Source organism: Rhinoderma darwinii, chromosome 3 (assembly GCF_050947455.1).
Source record: "Rhinoderma darwinii isolate aRhiDar2 chromosome 3, aRhiDar2.hap1, whole genome shotgun sequence".
NCBI classification, from domain to species: Eukaryota; Metazoa; Chordata; class Amphibia; order Anura; family Rhinodermatidae; genus Rhinoderma; species Rhinoderma darwinii.
Genome location: NC_134689.1, coordinates 11247179 through 11266239, shown reverse-complemented (window position 1 = coordinate 11266239; position 19061 = coordinate 11247179). Strand labels below are relative to the sequence as shown.

At 41.6% G+C, this 19061-nt stretch overlaps 1 protein-coding gene across 4 annotated transcripts in view; it reads right to left on the bottom strand.

Annotated features, from left to right (window-relative positions):
• The window catches only part of BRAF (B-Raf proto-oncogene, serine/threonine kinase), a 75709-nt gene extending 65082 nt beyond the window's left edge, over window positions 1-10627 (bottom strand). For 3 of the 4 annotated variants that reach the window (XM_075855873.1, XM_075855874.1, XM_075855877.1), the window contains exon 1: window positions 10423-10626. In XM_075855873.1, coding sequence (XP_075711988.1) covers window positions 10423-10545 — 123 coding nt within the window. In that variant the 5' untranslated portion in view covers window positions 10546-10626. Of the gene's footprint in view, window positions 1-10422 lie in introns of all 4 variants that reach the window. The other variant, XM_075855875.1, reaches the window with a different exon arrangement.
• Between the last annotated feature and the right edge of the window lie 8434 nt (window positions 10628-19061).

Genomic DNA, 19061 nt, shown 5'->3' with positions numbered 1-19061 from the left:
GCGGGTGGATCCAGGTTGGTTGAGGAGGACGGGCGGTTAAAGACGCTGCTGCTCGCTATTCCCAAGATCATTACAGCTGCCAGCCCCATTGTCAGCGCTTTTTTCCCCCCTCCGGTGAGGCCTCTGTCAGCAATACAGAGCAGCAAAGCTCAGAGGGACGATCCACAAAGCACTGCACTTTATTAGAGACTACAAACAACTTCACTCCAAGGAAACGTAAAAAAATAAAAAAACAAAAACAAAAAAACTCAAACTCCAAGTTATATGTAGAGCAAATGCACAAAATGTATCCAGTGCGGCCCCTCCAGTTTCAAATGGGGGCAATAGAGTATATGGAGAAAAGTAGGTGTCCTACATCTTAATCATTGAATTCAGGTGTTTCCTTCAGTCCCATCCCCCCGGTGTATAACACCCGGCCCTCGCCCTGCAGTCACTTTACAGACATCAGTGATAGAACGGGTCGTAATAACGAGATCACTGAATTCCAGCGCGGTCCTGTAATAGGACGCTACCGATGTAACAAGTCAGTTCCGGAAAGTTATTCCCTCCTAGAAATCGGACATCACCTGTGGGTGATATTATTGTAAAGTGGAAGAAATCGCAGCAACTCAGACACAAAGTGCAGACCACGTAACGTTACAGAGCGGGGGCGCCGAGGAGCAAGTGCAGAAAAGTCACCAACGCTCTGCTGATCCAATAACTGCAGAGTACACAGAACAGACCTCCCTTGGTATTAACTTCCGCACAAAAACTGTGCCCGGGAGCTTCATGGCATGGGGGCCGAGCAGCTGCATGCCATCCTTACATCACCAAGCACAATGCTAAGCGTCGGGTGGAGGGGTGTAAAGCCAGTGGACTCGGGAGCAGTGGAAAAGTGTTCTATGGGGTGACGCTTCCCCGTCTCGCGTGATCCGCGGGGTGCCACTTCCCCGTCTCACGTCTGATGTTGAGTCTGGGTTTGGTGAATGCTAGGAGAACGTTACCCGCCTGACTGCATTGTGCCCACTGTAAAGTTTAGTGGAGGGGTAATGCTATGGGGGTGTTTTTCAGGGGTCGGCCCCTTAGTTGCAGTGAAGGGAACTCTTGATGCTTCAGCATATAAAACATTTTGGGTTCGTCCTTTTGTTCCAGCATGACTGACCCCAGTGCACAAGGTCCATAAAGACATAGCTGGTTGATTGGTTGGGGGAGTTCGGTGTGGAAGAACTTGACTGGACGAACAGAGTCCTGAGCACAACCCAATCGAACACATTTGGGATGAACTAGAACGGAGATTATGAGCCCGGACCTCTCCTCCAACATCAGTGTCTAATCTCACAAGTGTTCTTTAGAAGGAGTGGGCAAAAAACAACAACAACCCACAGACGCCCCAAAATCTTGTAGAAAACCCCAGGAAGAGTGGAAGCTGATTTATTTGAAGAAGGGGGGGGGGGGGGGGGCAACTCTATATTAATGTGTATGGATTTAGAATGGGATGTCATAAAAGCTCCTGTAGAGTAACGTGGAGATGTCCCAATACTTTTTTCCATATAGTGTAGCTCCATTTTAGCGTCCACGTTATGGCTGCAGTTCTACTAAACCAAATTTAGGCCATCATAGGGTTCTGTGGTGGAGCGTCTCTAACCCCCTATAATCAGCTGTTATTTCACGGGCTTCCCCTGGGCTTAGTGGTGGCTGACCATGTGTATATATATATATATATATATATATATATAATCTCCTTTCTGGCTCAGAGGGGGTGCCTCAAGTGGGGAACCCTCCTCTATGACGTCTATGTGCCCTAATAAGGCACAGGGTAGTTTTCTTCACAAAGGCAAATAGTTACTGCGTGTGACTCTTCCAGATTACTAGGTGCCAACTTCACTCATAGGCACAGATATTAATTTCAGAATACCTGAACATTTTGCTTTGTTTTAACATTAAATAAAATGTTGAAATGTTTGTTGTTACACTGCAGCAAGGAACCGGTTGCTGTGTGGAAACCATCATCAAGCAGGTTTTCTGATGCGGACAGATCTTCTAGTTAAAGTGTAGCTAAACGTTTGACAAACTTCTGAAATGTCATAGTGACATGTCAGAAGTTTGTATTGGTGGGGGTCCGAGCACTGAGACCCCCACCAATCGCTAGAACGAAGCAGCTGAAGCGCTCGCGTAAGGGCTCAGCAGCTTCGTGTCTATTTGGCTTTTTCCGTAAAGCCGATGTATCGAAGTACAGGCTCATAGACTTTCTATTGAGTCTGTACTTCGATACATTTATTTCCGGAAAAAGCCGATCAGACACGAAGCAGCTGAGCGATCACATGAGCGCTTCAGCAGCTTCATTCTAGCTATTGGTAGGGGTCTCAGTGCTCGGACCCCCACCAATACAAACTTCTGACATGTCACTATGACATTTCAGAAGTTTGTCAAACGTTTAGCTACACTATAAGGCTTATTCACACAAACGTTGTATACGTCACACAGACACCTATTTCAATGGGGACGTTCACAGGGCCGTTGTTTTGACAGACCGTTTGAAGGGTCCCTTGAAAAAAAGGACATTTCCTATTTTCTGCAGTTTTCACGGATCCCTCGATCGACTCAAGCCTATGAGGGATCTGTGAAAACGGGTCCAACTCGGACGTGAAAAACTGCACTCGGTCATGTAAATCCGGCCTTCGTGTGAATATCCGTGACTCATGAACTGCCAAATAGTCGGATTGCCATATGGTTATTTTAATTTCCAGTGAAAACATTAAAGGCCATGTACACCAATAAAAATGTCTGTGTTTGGTGGCACTTTTAGTAAAAAAAAAATAAGAATTTACTTTGAGATACAGCTGCTTTGTAACCTGGATACACAGCAGCTCTATCTTCCACTGAAACCTGTATCCATCAGTTTAGCGGCACTGACCGGTTCAGTGGCAGCGGGTCCTGCGTGTCTCAGAGTTTGAAACTTAGATGTGATCGATAACAGGTACACAGGGCAATGATCAGGGCCGATCGATCATATGAACGTTTGTTTGCCTGATCATTGGCCCGCGTAAAAGGGCCTTTACGGTTTATCTAGTAGTGTTATCTGCACGTTTAGATTAAGTCGTCCGAACCCAACGGGAATGGCCGACTAATGAGTAAGGGGCCTTACGACTCTTCCTTTGACGGCAGAGGTGGGAGGTAAGAAGGATTGGGAACGCTGGATTTCAAAACGCCTGATTCTTGTTCTCACGGCCCAAAGGACTCTGGCAGTGACTTACTTCCCTCTCCCTATTGGAAAACATGAACGTTCAGCCACTGGTGCCCGTTAATGGTGGAGTTGGTAGGAATAGCTGTTGGCCAAACGAGGATATCGGCATAACAGACATCAGAAAATGCCATCAGTGGCGTTGGGTAATTCTAAATCAATTAGGTCATGGGAGCTCCATAATACTCTAGAACCCATGGGGAGCTTCCCGGAGATGTCCACCATTGGAATCGCACACAAAGCTTGAGAGACCTAACAGATGATGATGGGTAAAAGGGGTTATCCAGGACTTATCAGGGCAGGGGATAGCATTGCATAATAAACTAGCAGATACTCACCCCCTGAAGTGCCCGCCACTCCAGCACGAAGAACCCGTTCACTAATTTGGTCACTTCGCGTCCTGTGGGTCTGAATTCCCTCCGACTGTGGTGTCACAGGTACCCGAGGACCACATTGACTTTTGGGCAACACAAAGTTCTTTGGCCGCCACATAGTTTGTGCGACCAAAGTGGCCGTGTAGCCTAAATGGGGTGTCCAGGATTCGAAAAACATGGCTGCTTTTTTCCAAAAACCGCACCACACCTTTAGCAACTCAGACCCATTCACTTTAATAAAACCAATCTGCAATACCAGAGACAACCCGTGGACTGGTGTGGTGCTGTTTCAGTCAAAGAGCAGCCATGTTTTTCTAATCCTGGAAAACCCCTTTAAGCTTCAATCCGGTCAGGTGTGCTTCTATGTTCAACTTCATGTGGTCAAGGAACCTCATCGTTGTATTCTCAAAGTCTTCGCTAAAGCATTAAATACTTTTCCTTGTCTTCATGAATTTTTGGGTTCTTCTCATGCTTTAGGCCCTGTTCACAGAGTTTTTTTGCAGGCAGAAAAATCTACCTCAAAATTCCATCTGGTCATAATCTGGCTGCATGCGGTTTGACGCCCAAAGATAGGGCATGTCGCTTTTTCCCGTGAGCCGGATTTACCGCTTGCGGGAAAAAACTGCCTCCGCCTCCCATTGAAATTAATGGGAGGAGTTTTTGGCCGTTTTTGCCGCGTTTTCCGTGTCAAAAAACTCAGTGTAAACAGGGCCTTATATTTCCTCCAGGTATTTCACACTTCAAATTTATCCTTGTAGGTTACATGGCTCCCAGTGAATACATGACGAAAGAGGGAAGGTAGATTGTGCCCCCCGCCTCCGCCCCCCTCGTTGGAGACATAGACTAACTTCAATCATCTATAGTAATCTCGGTCCTTCAAGTCAACCACTAATGGACAACCACTACGATGGTCACCCACCTGATTGAGACCCGAGGTGGCATTTTGGATTAGATCTAGACACTTTCTTGGTCTTCAGAAGATCTCCGGAGTGGAGAGCAGAATCCCAGTATCTCACATTTATAAACCGTTTTATCCCCAAGTGCCGATGGATCCCAATGGGAGTATCCGTGGAAGCAACATGGATACAAAGAGGAATACAGTCCCATAATGGAGAATAATTGTGCCGCATACTCTACCGGCACCTGTCCTGGAGACCAAGCATATAATTACATGGCAACGGTGGCAGACGGTGCCCAATTAGTGCGTCCAGACTACCTGGGTAGCGTAACAAAGCAGCCCCCTGTCATCCAACATCATGGGAGCGTCGAACGTTCTCCATAGACATTAACTGACCAGCTAAAGAACCAAATAAACTCAGCTCTGCTACATCTGCAGTTTTATCTTCATACTAGCGTTAAAATGCCTTTCATCCAGCATCCAATAGTCCAAAAATGCTGACAGTCACAGAAGATGATCTGGAATCTCACACGACCAGAAGACGTCTCCTCGTTGGTTCTGAGCAGAGAACCAACGAGGAGACGCCATCGAACAAAGGTGATCGGAACAGCACGTTATCCGGCTTTGCTTTATAGAGGAGCTCTGCCCATACGAGATCTTTATTTACTTTTCTATGAGCGTCAAAAAACTTGATAATCTGGCATCGATGGAGGTACCTTTAATGCTGGATTAATGGAATCATACCGTATTATGTGCACTCCCCAAATCCATCACAGGGAGTCACCGCGCCAATATCATCACGAAGGTCTCACAAAGCAGACAGGGTTTATGCTAATTTGCATTTAAAGGGCAGTTCTATAATTTTGGGGTGTTGTCGAATAGAAAAGGGGTGGGGTTTAATACGCACCACGATTTGGAACTCAAAAGGTTGGTGAGTATATTAACCCGGTCAGGCAATAATTAGCTGGAGAGGGACTATACTTCTTGACAACTACCATTGTAGCCGCTTCTGTAACTTCCGCAAGGGTTGTCAGGTCTTTTAAGTGCATTTCCCCTTTAAGAAACTGAGAGTTTGTTACAATGTATTAGTGCAGGTAAAAATCGGCAATAAAAACAAAACAAAATGTCACATGTAAAATACATCCATAGGCCTGTGTGGACTGGATAAATTATTTTTTAGAACATCCCCTTTTCTTGAAAGCAAGCAGAGATCTTCAATACGAAGAATTGATATAAAAAGTATATTAGAAAAATGCAGAAACGATACAATACAGAGGTTTTATATAAAATATTTTGTATTTAAAAAGCGAATCTCCACCTTTTAAACACCATGAAATTTATGGTCCAACAGTCTTAAAAGGATATTCCACTTTCAGCAAATTGTTATTTTTAAAAAAGTTATAACATTTTCCAATAGGCTATCCAGTTTTCAATATCTCTGCTTGTTGTTATTCAGTAGGAACATTGTTTTCTTCCAGTGGATAATATTCTGTCCATGGTCATGTGACGTGCACACAGGTGCTGGGATCCTTTGAAAACACCGATCTGATCAACACTGTAACGAACCGTGCATCTGTGTGTCCATCTCATGACCCTGGAGCGAGCGATGCACCTGCGTGTCCATCTCATGACCCTGGAGCGAGCGATGCACCTGCGTGTCCATCTCATGACCCTGGAGCGAGCGATGCACCTGCGTGTCCATCTCATGACCCTGCAGCGAGCGATGCACCTGCGTGTCCATCTCATGACCCTGCAGCGAGCGATGCACCTGCGTGTCCATCTCATGACCCTGCAGCGAGCGATGCACCTGCGTGTCCATCTCATGACCCTGCAGCGAGCGATGCACCTGCGTGTCCATCTCATGACCCTGCAGCGAGCGATGCACCTGCGTGTCCATCTCATGACCCTGCAGCGAGCGATGCACCTGCGTGTCCATCTCATGACCCTGCAGCGAGCGATGCACCTGCGTGTCCATCTCATGACTCCGTAGCGAGCGATGCACCTGCGCGTCCATCTCATGACCCTGCAGCGAGCGATGCACCTGCGTGTCCATCTCATGACCCTGCAGCGAGCGATGCACCCGAGTGGCCATCACACGACTATGGACAGAATTTTATCCCTCAGAAGTAAACAATTGATGTTCCTACTAAGTAACAGCAAGCAGAGAGGGTGAAGACCATTCACATGCAGATTCAATGATGAACATGCTGCGGATCCGTTCCTAAATCCTCAGCGTGTGAACATGGCCTAAAGAACCATCGAATGGCAGCCATATGCCAAGAACTGCACAAGTCTTTGCAAGTTCAGATTTGCCACACGCCAACAAAGAAGCATTTATACCCTAGCTTAAAGGGGTTCTCCACTTGTTAGAAGGGTCTCTTGACAATAAGATCACAAAACGGCCCCCCAGCTTGATCAGCTGTGATCTGTGGAGAAGCCTGGCAGTAAGGGTTCGATTTCCCAACAGCGCCAGCACGGGGGAAATGAAGTATAAGGGCCTGTTCACATCACCGCTCGCTTTCCGTTCCGGGGTTCCGTCGGCGGTTTCCGTCGGGTGAACCCCGCAACGGAAAGTGAAAGTGACAGCACAGCTTCCGTTTCAGTCACCATTGATCTCAATGGTGACGGAAACATCGCTAATGGTTTCCGTTCGTCGCCATTCCGGCAGGTTTCCGGTTCTCCGACGGAATAGCAGAGTCGACTACGCTATTGATTCCGTCGGAAAACCTGAAACCTGCTGTCACTTCCACTTTCCGTTGATGGGTTCACACAACGGAAACCTCAGACGGAACCCCGGAACGGAAAGCGAACGGTGATGTGAACAGGCCCTTACATAGTGTCCATTCATATCACTCTTTGTTACAAGAGAGGAGGATCTTGAACAGAAGACCCCCCTCTATTAACTCAGAATTCCCAAATAGGGGGAATGGAAATGGGTCTTCTAAACTGGACAACCTCCAACTTACTGCATTGCCACCCAGAACGACAACGACCGTCTGACATCACCAAGTAGCTCGGGCTGTACAGCCATTGGGTTACATTCAATATTTGGAGCTTCCCCCATTGTATTCTATAGGTTGGAGGTTTGATTCATCTCTACTGGTCGCCAACATGGGCATGTGCCCAAGACTAAAAATGCCATATAAATATGAAATGGGCAAAATTCTGTAGATCTTCAGAGCCAACTTGACCACACCGGGGGCCAGGAAGAATTATTAGCTCAGTAACAAGAGCAATTATAGACAAAAACTGGCGCCGCTCGTCACCTGTGGAAACGACATGATAGTACAAGTAAAACTCCACCATATTTCCCATGATGCAGTGCACAGGCTGGATCTGACCCATTACCCATGAGATACCACGGGCCAAACTGGTCTCCCCAGTCAAGCAAAGCACGACCCCCTGGAAACAAATACAGACAGCGCTCTTAAAACCAAAGGGTTGTCCAGTTTGGTAGATGGCTCCACTGACGAGCCGATCACCTGTAATCTGTGCGGGAACGGGGCAGCAATTGTTCGATTTCCCTGCAGCGCCACCACAGGGAAAATAGAGCACTACACAGTTCCCATTGAAATCAATGGACTGTCCATGTACTACACGGACACGCAGAGCCCACCAGTGATCCTCTGCAGTCGCTATGCATTCTGGGTAATAGAGGAGGGTCCTGAATGGTGGACACCCCTTTTTCTATTAACTCAGAATTTGTTGAATTAGCCTGCCTGCAATATATACGTGTTGTATGCTCCAATGCACGGCGTATTACGGAGGTCACATAGGACTACCTCTAGGAAAGAAGAGGAGGCCTCACAGGAGGACCAGGGGGTCCAAAATACAATCTATGGACCCGTAAAAGATTTTGGCCCAAGAATGAAACTAAAATTGCCTATCCACAGGATAGGTGATCAATGTTTGATTAGTGATGGTCAAACCGTGGGGACCCCCACCGATCAGGAGGCTCCGTGTTCCTGGTTGGAATGAAGTGGAGGCAGAGCTGCCGCTTCATCTAAGTCTCTGGGACTGACGGAGACACCGGACTACATCGCTCTTCTCCGGTAGTCCCATAGACTTTGAATGGAGAGGTAGCGCGCATGCTCGATCACCCCTCCATTTACAGGGACCCTCATGATTGGTGGGGGTCCCAGCAGTCAGATCCTTACCAATCTGACACTAATCCTGTCGCTGTCACGTATCCTGCTTATTGTAGTGACGGCGGGGGTCCCAGCTCATAGACAAAAGGCGCAGACCGAGTAATGGAAAAATGAAACGATGACTGGTTGATATGGGCAACAAGGCCACAGCCTCCTCAGAATTGACCTCCTGCATAAAACTAGTGCAGATCAAAAATATCACTGTTGTCTATAGCAACCAATCAGATCCAAGCTTTCATTATTCCAGAGCAGGTTTGAACATGAAAGCTGTGCTCGGATTGGTTGCTATAAGCAACAATGACATTTAGTCTGTGTTAGATCCTTAGGGCACGGCTTATGATCAGGATCTACAGTAGCTGCATTGTTTAATGGCATCGTTGGTAGGTTCAAATCCACGGCTAAAGCTGATGCTTTGTTCCTCCTCCTGGACTTAAACTGCAGCTCTGCTTGTTCTGATTGGCTCCTGTGTATCAGCACAAGCTCTCCCCCCTGCAGGAAGTCAGTGCATGGAGAGCAGTTCTCCACCATAAGCAGGACGGAATGATTATAAACTATAAGCAATGAAACCATCAATAAGAAAAAGATAATCCGGTAATTGCTGGGAATAAATTAGTTAAGCGTTACGGATGCCGCCATTTTTAGCGCAATTACCAAATTAAAATATAGATATATCACAAAACATAATGTCATGATATATGCAGCCTCAGCTGTCAAACCCACACACAATAAATACTACATCATCATATAATAACAGGACAGATGTAATACCGCAATGTCATGATATCGGTACAACAGCATCACACGATGACAATACTTAGTAGATTTGCTTATCATGACGGCCTGCAATACAACACCACATGATATGTTCTGTATCATGGATTATACTTAGATATCATGACAAACATGTACAACAGCAGCATGTCATGACGGGCACATCACATTCTATGACCCAAAACAGATTTTAACTTGTCACAAACACAAAATACTATATGTCATGACATACAAAAACATTTCAACTAAATCTGTTACACACAATACCGTGCTATTGTGATACCTCAAACACTACAAAATCACTTTTATAACAGGTCTCGCGCACACCATTTTAATGTCATGACGTATTCCATATATACCGGTAGACGGTCGAGATGTAGCCACACAAACACAGCGTCATGACACAAAAGCACAAGAAAATATTACAGTATAATGAAATACACAAAAGAAAACAGGATATAGACAATACAGCGCTACAATGTCATGACATATACAAATACCATAGACAATACTACAATGTTCATGACAGACAAAAGAAATAAATGTGTGTGTGTGTGTGTGTGTGTGTGTGTGTGTGTGTGTGTGTGTGTGTGTGTCTGTGTCATGACATTGTAGCGATGTAATATATATATATATATATATATATATATATATAAAATAGAGGGGGACATAACACACTATCAAGCCTTATGAATACGTCACAGACACCGATTATGTCACGATATGTACAAAAAAAACTACAACCAACATACAAACAATACACCGGTGTCACGATAGCACGTAATACTACACGATGAGATGCTATTACACGTCCTATAGATACAATGAACATGTCACATACAATAACAATACCGTGATGACAGATCCCCGCAGGTAACGACACCGACATAAGAAAACACACAAGTGTACAGTAACCCCCATGTCACGACATGCAGGGGCATCCTATCTATGCAGCATCTGACAGACAGGTCCCCGCTGGTTTGGGGTACTCTCCCCTGCATCCCCCCTCACCTCCTCCGGGTAACCCCCAGCCGCTGACATCTCCCCGGCTCCGCTCAAGCTCCCGGCCTCGGACTCCAGGTCCCCGTTGAGCAGTGAGGGCCCCTCGGCCGAACCCCCGCTTAGCGCCGCCATCTTGAAGAGATCCGGAGCCGCGGGAACGAGCACGAAAGACAAGCGGCCCAGCTGTCCAGTGCGTCACCTGAAGGGGAGAGGCGAACAGTCAGCGTACGCGCTCTCGTAGCCCTTGGACTAATCGGAGACGAGGGGGGCGTGATCAGAGATGTGTTGGTGACGTCACGCAAGGGGAAACCCTCGATCGCTAGTCCCGCCCCCCACTCAGGTGCAGTAAGCGCGTCCCCGTTGCGGCTCTGACGTCATTGTACCCTGCGGCCGTGACGTCACAGTTCTTCTTTTCACTTTCTGATAGACAGAGGATAAGACGGACACAGACACGTCCACAGCAGGTAGACCCAGGGCAGAGAGGGGTATAGACAGAGGTGTTTATACATTATCTCCATTGCTTCTTTATGGAACAGTCAGATTATTTTAATAACATGGAAATCCACGGGAGTCCGAATCCTAATTCTTCCATTCTGTCACAGATGCAGTTGTTTTGTTTTTTTACAGCCTATTTTGTACTCCTGGTTACAAACATTAAAGGGCAATTCCAGTCACAATACATACAAAAAACAGTAATTACATAGTTAATACTTGCCCTCACAACCTGACCGAGTTGTGACCTACCAGCAATAACTATAATAAAATATAACTACTATAATACTGCCCCCTATATACAAGAATATAACTACTATAATACTGCCCCCTATATACAAGAATATAACTACTATAATACTGCTCCCTATATACAAGAATATAACTACTATAATACTGCTCCTATATACAAGAATATAACTACTATAATACTGCCCCCTATATACAAGAATATAACTACTATAATACTGCCCCCTATATACAAGAATATAACTACTATAATACTGCCCCCTATATACAAGAATATAACTACTATAATACTGCCTCCTATATACAAGAATATAACTACTATAATACTGCTCCTATATACAAGAACATAACTACTATAATACTGCTCCTATATACAAGAACATAACTACTATAATACTGCCCTCTATATACAATAATATAACTACTATAATACTGCCCCCTATATACAAGAATATAACTACTATAATACTGCCCCTATATACAAGAATATAACTACTATAATACTGCCCCCTATATACAAGAATATAACTACTATAATACTGCCCCCTATATACAAGAATATAACTACTATAATACTGCCCCCTATATACAAGAATATAACTACTATAACACTGCCTCCTATATACAAGAATATAACTACTATAATACTGCTCCTATATACAAGAACATAACTACTATAATACTGCTCCTATATACAAGAATATAACTACTATAATACTGCCCTCTATATACAATAATATAACTACTATAATACTGCCCCCTATATACAAGAATATAACTACTATAATACTGCCTCCTATATACAAGAATATAACTACTATAATACTGCCCCTATATACAAGAATATAACTACTATAATACTGTCCCCTATATACAAGAATATAACTACTATAATAATGCTCCTATATACAAGAATATAACTACTATAATACTGTCCCCTATATACAAGAATATAACTACTATAATAATGCTCCTATATACAAGAATATAACTACTATAATACTGTCCCTATATACAAGAATATAACTACTATAATACTGCTCCTATATACAAGAATATAACTACTATAATACCGCTCCCTCTATACAAGAATATAACTACTATAATACTGCTCCTATATACAAGAATATAACTACTATAATACTGCCCCCTATATACAAGAATATAGCTACTATAATACTGCCCGTATATACAAGAATATAACTACTATAATACTGCCCCCATATACAAGAATATAACTACTATAATACTGCCCCCTATATACAAGAATATAACTACTACAATACTGCCCCCTATATACAAGAATATAACTAATATAATACTGCCTCTATATACAAGAATATAACTACTATAATACTACCCCCTATATACAAGAATATAACTACTATAATACTGCTCCTATATACAAGAATATAACTACTATAATACTGTCCCTATATACAAGAATATAACTACTATAATACTGCCTTCTATATACAAGAATATAACTACTATAATACTGCCCCTATATACAAGAATATAACTACTATAATACTGCCCCCTATATACAAGAATATAACTACTATAATACTGCCCCCTATATACAAGAATATAACTACTATAATACTGCCCCTATACAGTGAAGGAAATAAGTATTTGATCCCTTGCTGATTTTGTAAGTTTGCCCACTGTCAAAGACATGAACAGTCTAGAATTTTTAGGCTAGGTTAATTTTACCAGTGAGAGAGATTATATTTAAAAAAAAAACAGAAAATCACATTGTCAAAATTATATATATTTATTTGCATTGTGCACAGAGAAATAAGTATTTGATCCCTTTGGCAAACAAGACTTAATACTTGGTGGCAAAAGCCTTGTTGGCAAGCACAGCAGAAAGACGTTTTTTGTAGTTGATGATGAGGTTTGCACACGTTAGATGGAATTTTGGCCCACTCCTCTTTGCAGATCATCTGTAAATCATTAAGATTTCAAGGCTGTCACTTGGCAACTCGGATCTTCAGCTCCCTCCATAAGTTTTCGATGGGATTAAGGTCTGGAGACTGGCTAGGCCACTCCATGACCTTAATGTGCTTCTTTTTGAGCCACTCCTTTGTTGCCTTGGCTGTATGTTTCGGGTCATTGTCGTGCTGGAAGACCCAGCCACGAGCCATTTTTAATGTCCTGGTGGAGGGAAGGAGGTTGTCACTCAGGATTTGATGGTACATGGCTCCATCCATTCTCCCATTGATGCGGTGAAGTAGTCCTGTGCCCTTAGCAGAGAAACACCCCCAAAACATAATGTTTCCACCTCCATGCTTGACAGTGGGGACGGTGTTCTTTGGGTCATAGGCAGCATTTCTCTTCCTCCATACACGGCGAGTTGAGTTAATGCCAAAGAGCTCAATTTTAGTCTCATCTGACCACAGCACCTTCTCCCAATCACTCTCAGAATCATCCAGATGTTCATTTGCAAACTTCAGATGGGCCTGTACATGTGCCTTCTTGAGCAGGGGGACCTTGCGGGCACTGCAGGATTTTAATCCATTAGGCCTCATTCACACGGCAGGGTTTCCCGGCCGGGTGCCGGCCGTTCATAAATCGGCCGGCACCCGGCTGCATTAGGAATAATAGACCCCTAATGGGGCTATTCACACGACCGATTTTTTGACGGCCGGGAAAACCGCCCGTCAAAAAATAGGACATGCTCTATTTTCGCCCGGGTACCCGGCTCCCATAGAAGTCTATGGGGCCGGGTAATACCCGGCCATCACCGGGATGTGTCCCGAGTGACGGCCGAGTTTTCCGGCTCTTACGCTCTATCTCCTCCTCCTCACAGCGCAGAGTGCATGTGAGGAGGAGGAGTTGATGCCATTCTGACGAATGGCATCGCTGTACACGGTGTGGCAGGGCCGGGGTGTACAGCAGGTGGAAGGGAGCGCTGCGCTGGCTCCCTTCTCCTGCTTGTTTTAAAAGCGCCCTGGCCCGGCGACACCTTTGATGGCGCCGCTAGCAGCTGCAGCAGCTGCTGCTGCTACTACTACTGTAGCGACGCCACTATAGCAGAGCGGGGAGGTATCTCCCCGCTCTGCTATGTGCTAGCCGCACTTTAGCTCCTTGAAGGAGCGGAATCCCCGTGTGTTCGGGGATTCCGCTCCTGGACAGAGCGCTTGATGTCTCTGTCCATATCTGGGCAGTGACATCAGGGGAAACTCCTGAAGCGGAATCCCCGAACACATGGGGATTCCCCTTCAGGAGTTGCCGCTGATGTCACTGTCCGGATCTGCCCGGCCCGGCACGGATGCATAACTTTATGCAAACCGGCCGGGCAGAATGGCCGATTTTACCGGCCGGCACTCGGGCTCGGACGCGACCCGGTCGTGTGAATCCCGCCTTATGGCGTAATGTGTTACCAATGGTTTTCTTGGTGACTGTGGTCCCAGCTGCCTTGAGATCATTAACAAGTTCCCCCCGTGTAGTTTTCGACTGAGCTCTCACCTTCCTCAGGATCAAGGATACCCCACGAGGTGAGATTTTGCATGGAGCCCCAGATCGATGTCGATTGACAGTCATTTTGTATGTCTTCCATTTTCTTACTATTGCACCAACAGTTGTCTCTCCTTCTCACCCAGCGTCTTACTTATGGCTTTGTAGCCCATTCCAGCCTTGTGCAGGTCTATGATCTTGTCCCTGACATCCTTAGAAAGCTCTTTGGTCTTGCCCATGTTGTAGAGGTTAGAGTCAGACTGAATAATTGAGTCTGTGGACAGGAGTCTTTTATACAGATGACCATGTAAGAGCTGTCTATAATGCAGGTACCAAGTTGATTTGGAGCAGTAACTGGTCTGGAGGAGGCTGAACTCTTAATGGTTGGTCGGGGATCAAATACTTATTTCTCTGTGCACAATGCAAATAAATATATATAATTTTGACAATGTGATTTTCTGTTTTTTTTATTTATATAATCTATCTCTCACTGGTAAAATTAACCTAGCCTAAAAATTCTAGACTGTTCATGTCTTTGACAGTGGGCAAACTTACAAAATCAGCAAGGGATCAAATACTTATTTCCTTCACTGTATACAAGAATATAACTACTATTATACTGCCTCCTATATACAAGAATATAACTACTATAATACTGCCCCTATATACAAGAATATAACTACTATAATACTGCTCCTATATACAAGAATATAACTACTATAATACTGCCTCCTATATACAAGAATATAACTACTATAATACTGCTCATATATACAAGAATATAACTACTATAATACTGCTCATATATACAAGAATATAACTACTATAATACTGCTCCTATACACAAGAATATAACTACTATAATACTGCTCATATATACAAGAATATAACTACTATAATACTGCCCCTATATACAAGAATATAACTACTATAATACTGCTTCCTATATACAAGAATATAACTACTATAATACTGCTCCTATACACAAGAATATAACTACTATAATACTGCTCATATATACAAGAATATAACTACTATAATACTGCCCCCTATACACAAGAATATAACTACTATAATACTGCCCCCTATAAACAAGAATATATCTACTATAATACTGCCCCCTATATACAAGAATATAACTACTATAATACTGCTTCCTATATACAAGAATATAACTACTATAATACTGCTCCTATATACAAGAATATAACTACTATAATACTGCTCATATATACAAGAATATAACTACTATAATACTGCCCCTATATACAAGAATATAACTACTATAATACTGCTCCTATATACAAGAATATAACTACTATAATACTGCTCCTATATACAAGAATATAACTACTATTATACTGCTCCTATGTACAAGAATATAACTACTATAATACTGCCCCTATATACAAGAATATAACTACTATAATACTGCCCCTATATACAAGAATATAACTACTATAATACTGATCCCTATATACAAGAATATAACTACTATAATACTGCCTCCTATATACAAGAATATAACTACTATAATACTGCCCCTATATACAGGAATATAACTACTATAATACTGCCCCCTATACACAAGAATATAACTACTATAATACTACCACCTATATACAAGAATATAACTACTATAATACTGCCCCCTATATACAAGAAGATAACTACTATAATACTGCTTCTATATACAAGAATATAACTACTATAATACTGCCCCCTATATACAAGAATATAACTACTATAATACCGCTCCTATATACAAGAATATAACTACTATCATACTGCCCCCTATGTACAAGAATATAACTACTATAATACTGCTCCTATATACAAGACTATAACTGCTATAATACTGCCTCCTATATACAAGAATATAACTACTATAATACTGCCCCCTATATACAAGAATATAACTACTATAATACTGCCTCCTATATACAAGAATATCACTACTATAATACTGTCCCTATATACAAGAATATAACTACTATAATACTGCCTCCTATATACAAGAATATCACTACTATAATACTGCCTCCTATATACAAGAATATAACTAGTATAATACTGCCCCTTATATACAAGAATATAACTACTATAATACTGCTCCTATACACAAGAATATAACTACTATAATACTGCCCCCTATACACAAGAATATAACTACTATAATACTGCCCCCTATACACAAGAATATATCTACTATAATACTGCCCCCTATATACAAGAATATATCTACTATAATACTGCCCCCTATATACAAGAATATAACTACTATAATACTGCTCCTATATACAAGAATATAACTACTATAATACTGCTCCTATATACAAGAATATAACTACTATAATACTGCCCCTATATACAAGAATATAACTACTATAATACTGCTCCTATATACAAGAATATAACTACTATAATACTGCCCCCTATATACAAGAATATAACTACTATAATAATGCCTCCTATATACAAGAATATAACTACTATAATACCGCTCCTATATACAAGAATATAACTACTATAATACTGCCCCCTATATACAAGAATATAACTACTATAATACTGCCTCCTATATACAAGAATATAACTACTATAATACTGCCCCTATATACAGGAATATAACTACTATAATACTGCCTCCTATATACAAGAATATAACTACTATAATACTGCCCCTATAGACAAGAATATAACTACTATAATACTGCCCCTATATACAAGAATATAACTACTATAATACTGCCCCTATATACAAGAATATAACTACTATAATACTGCTCCTATATACAAGAATATAACTACTATAATACTGCCCCTATATACAAGAATATAACTACTATAATACCGCTCCTATATACAAGAATGTAACTACTATCATACTGCCCCCTATGTACAAGAATATAACTACTATAATACTGCTCCTATATACAAGACTATAACTGCTAGAATACTGCCTCCTATATACAAGAATATAACTACTATAATACTGCCCCCTATATACAAGAATATAACTACTATAATACTGCCTCCTATATACAAGAATATCACTACTATAATACTGTCCCTATATACAAGAATATAACTACTATAATACTGCCTCCTATATACAAGAATATCACTACTATAATACTGCCTCCTATATACAAGAATATCACTACTATAATACTGCCCCCTATACACAAGAATATAACTACTATAATACTGCCCCTTATATACAAGAATATAACTACTATAATACTGCTCCTATATACAAGAATATAACTACTATAATACTGCCCCTATATACAAGAATATAACTACTATAATACTGCTCCTATATACAAGAATATAACTACTATAATACTGCCCCCTATATACAAGAATATAACTACTATAATAATGCCTCCTATATACAAGAATATAACTACTATAATACTGCTCCTAGATACAAGAATATAACTACTATAATACTGCCCCTATATACAAGAATATAACTACTATAATACTGCCCCTATATACAAGAATATAACTACTATAATACCGCTCCTATATACAAGAATATAACTACTATCATACTGCCCCCTATGTACAAGAATATAACTACTATAATACTGCTCCTATATACAAGACTATAACTGCTATAATACTGCCTCCTATATACAAGAATATAACTACTATAATACTGCCCCCTATATACAAGAATATAACTACTATAATACTGCCTCCTATATACAAGAATATCACTACTATAATACTGTCCCTATATACAAGAATATAACTACTATAATACTGCCTCCTATATACAAGAATATCACTACTATAATACTGCCTCCTATATACAAGAATATCACTACTATAATACTGCCTCCTATATACAAGAATATAACTACTATAATACTGCCCCTTATATACAAGAATATAACTACTATAATACTGCTCCTATACACAAGAATATAACTACTATAATACTGCCCCCTATACACAAGAATATAACTACTATAATACTGCCCCCTATACACAAGAATATATCTACTATAATACTGCCCCCTATATACAAGAATATAACTACTATAATACTGCTCCTATATACAAGAATATAACTACTATAATACTGCTCCTATATACAAGAATATAACTACTATAATACTGCCCCTATATACAAGAATATAACTACTATAATACTGCTCCTATATACAAGAATATAACTACTATAATACTGCCCCCTATATACAAGAATATAACTACTATAATACTGCCTCCTATATACAAGAATATAACTACTATAATACTGCCCCTATATACAGGAATATAACTACTATAATACTGCCTCCTATATACAAGAATATAACTACTATAATACTGCCCCTATATACAAGAATATAACTACTATAATACTGCCCCTATATACAAGAATATAACTACTATAATACTGCCCCTATATACAAGAATATAACTAC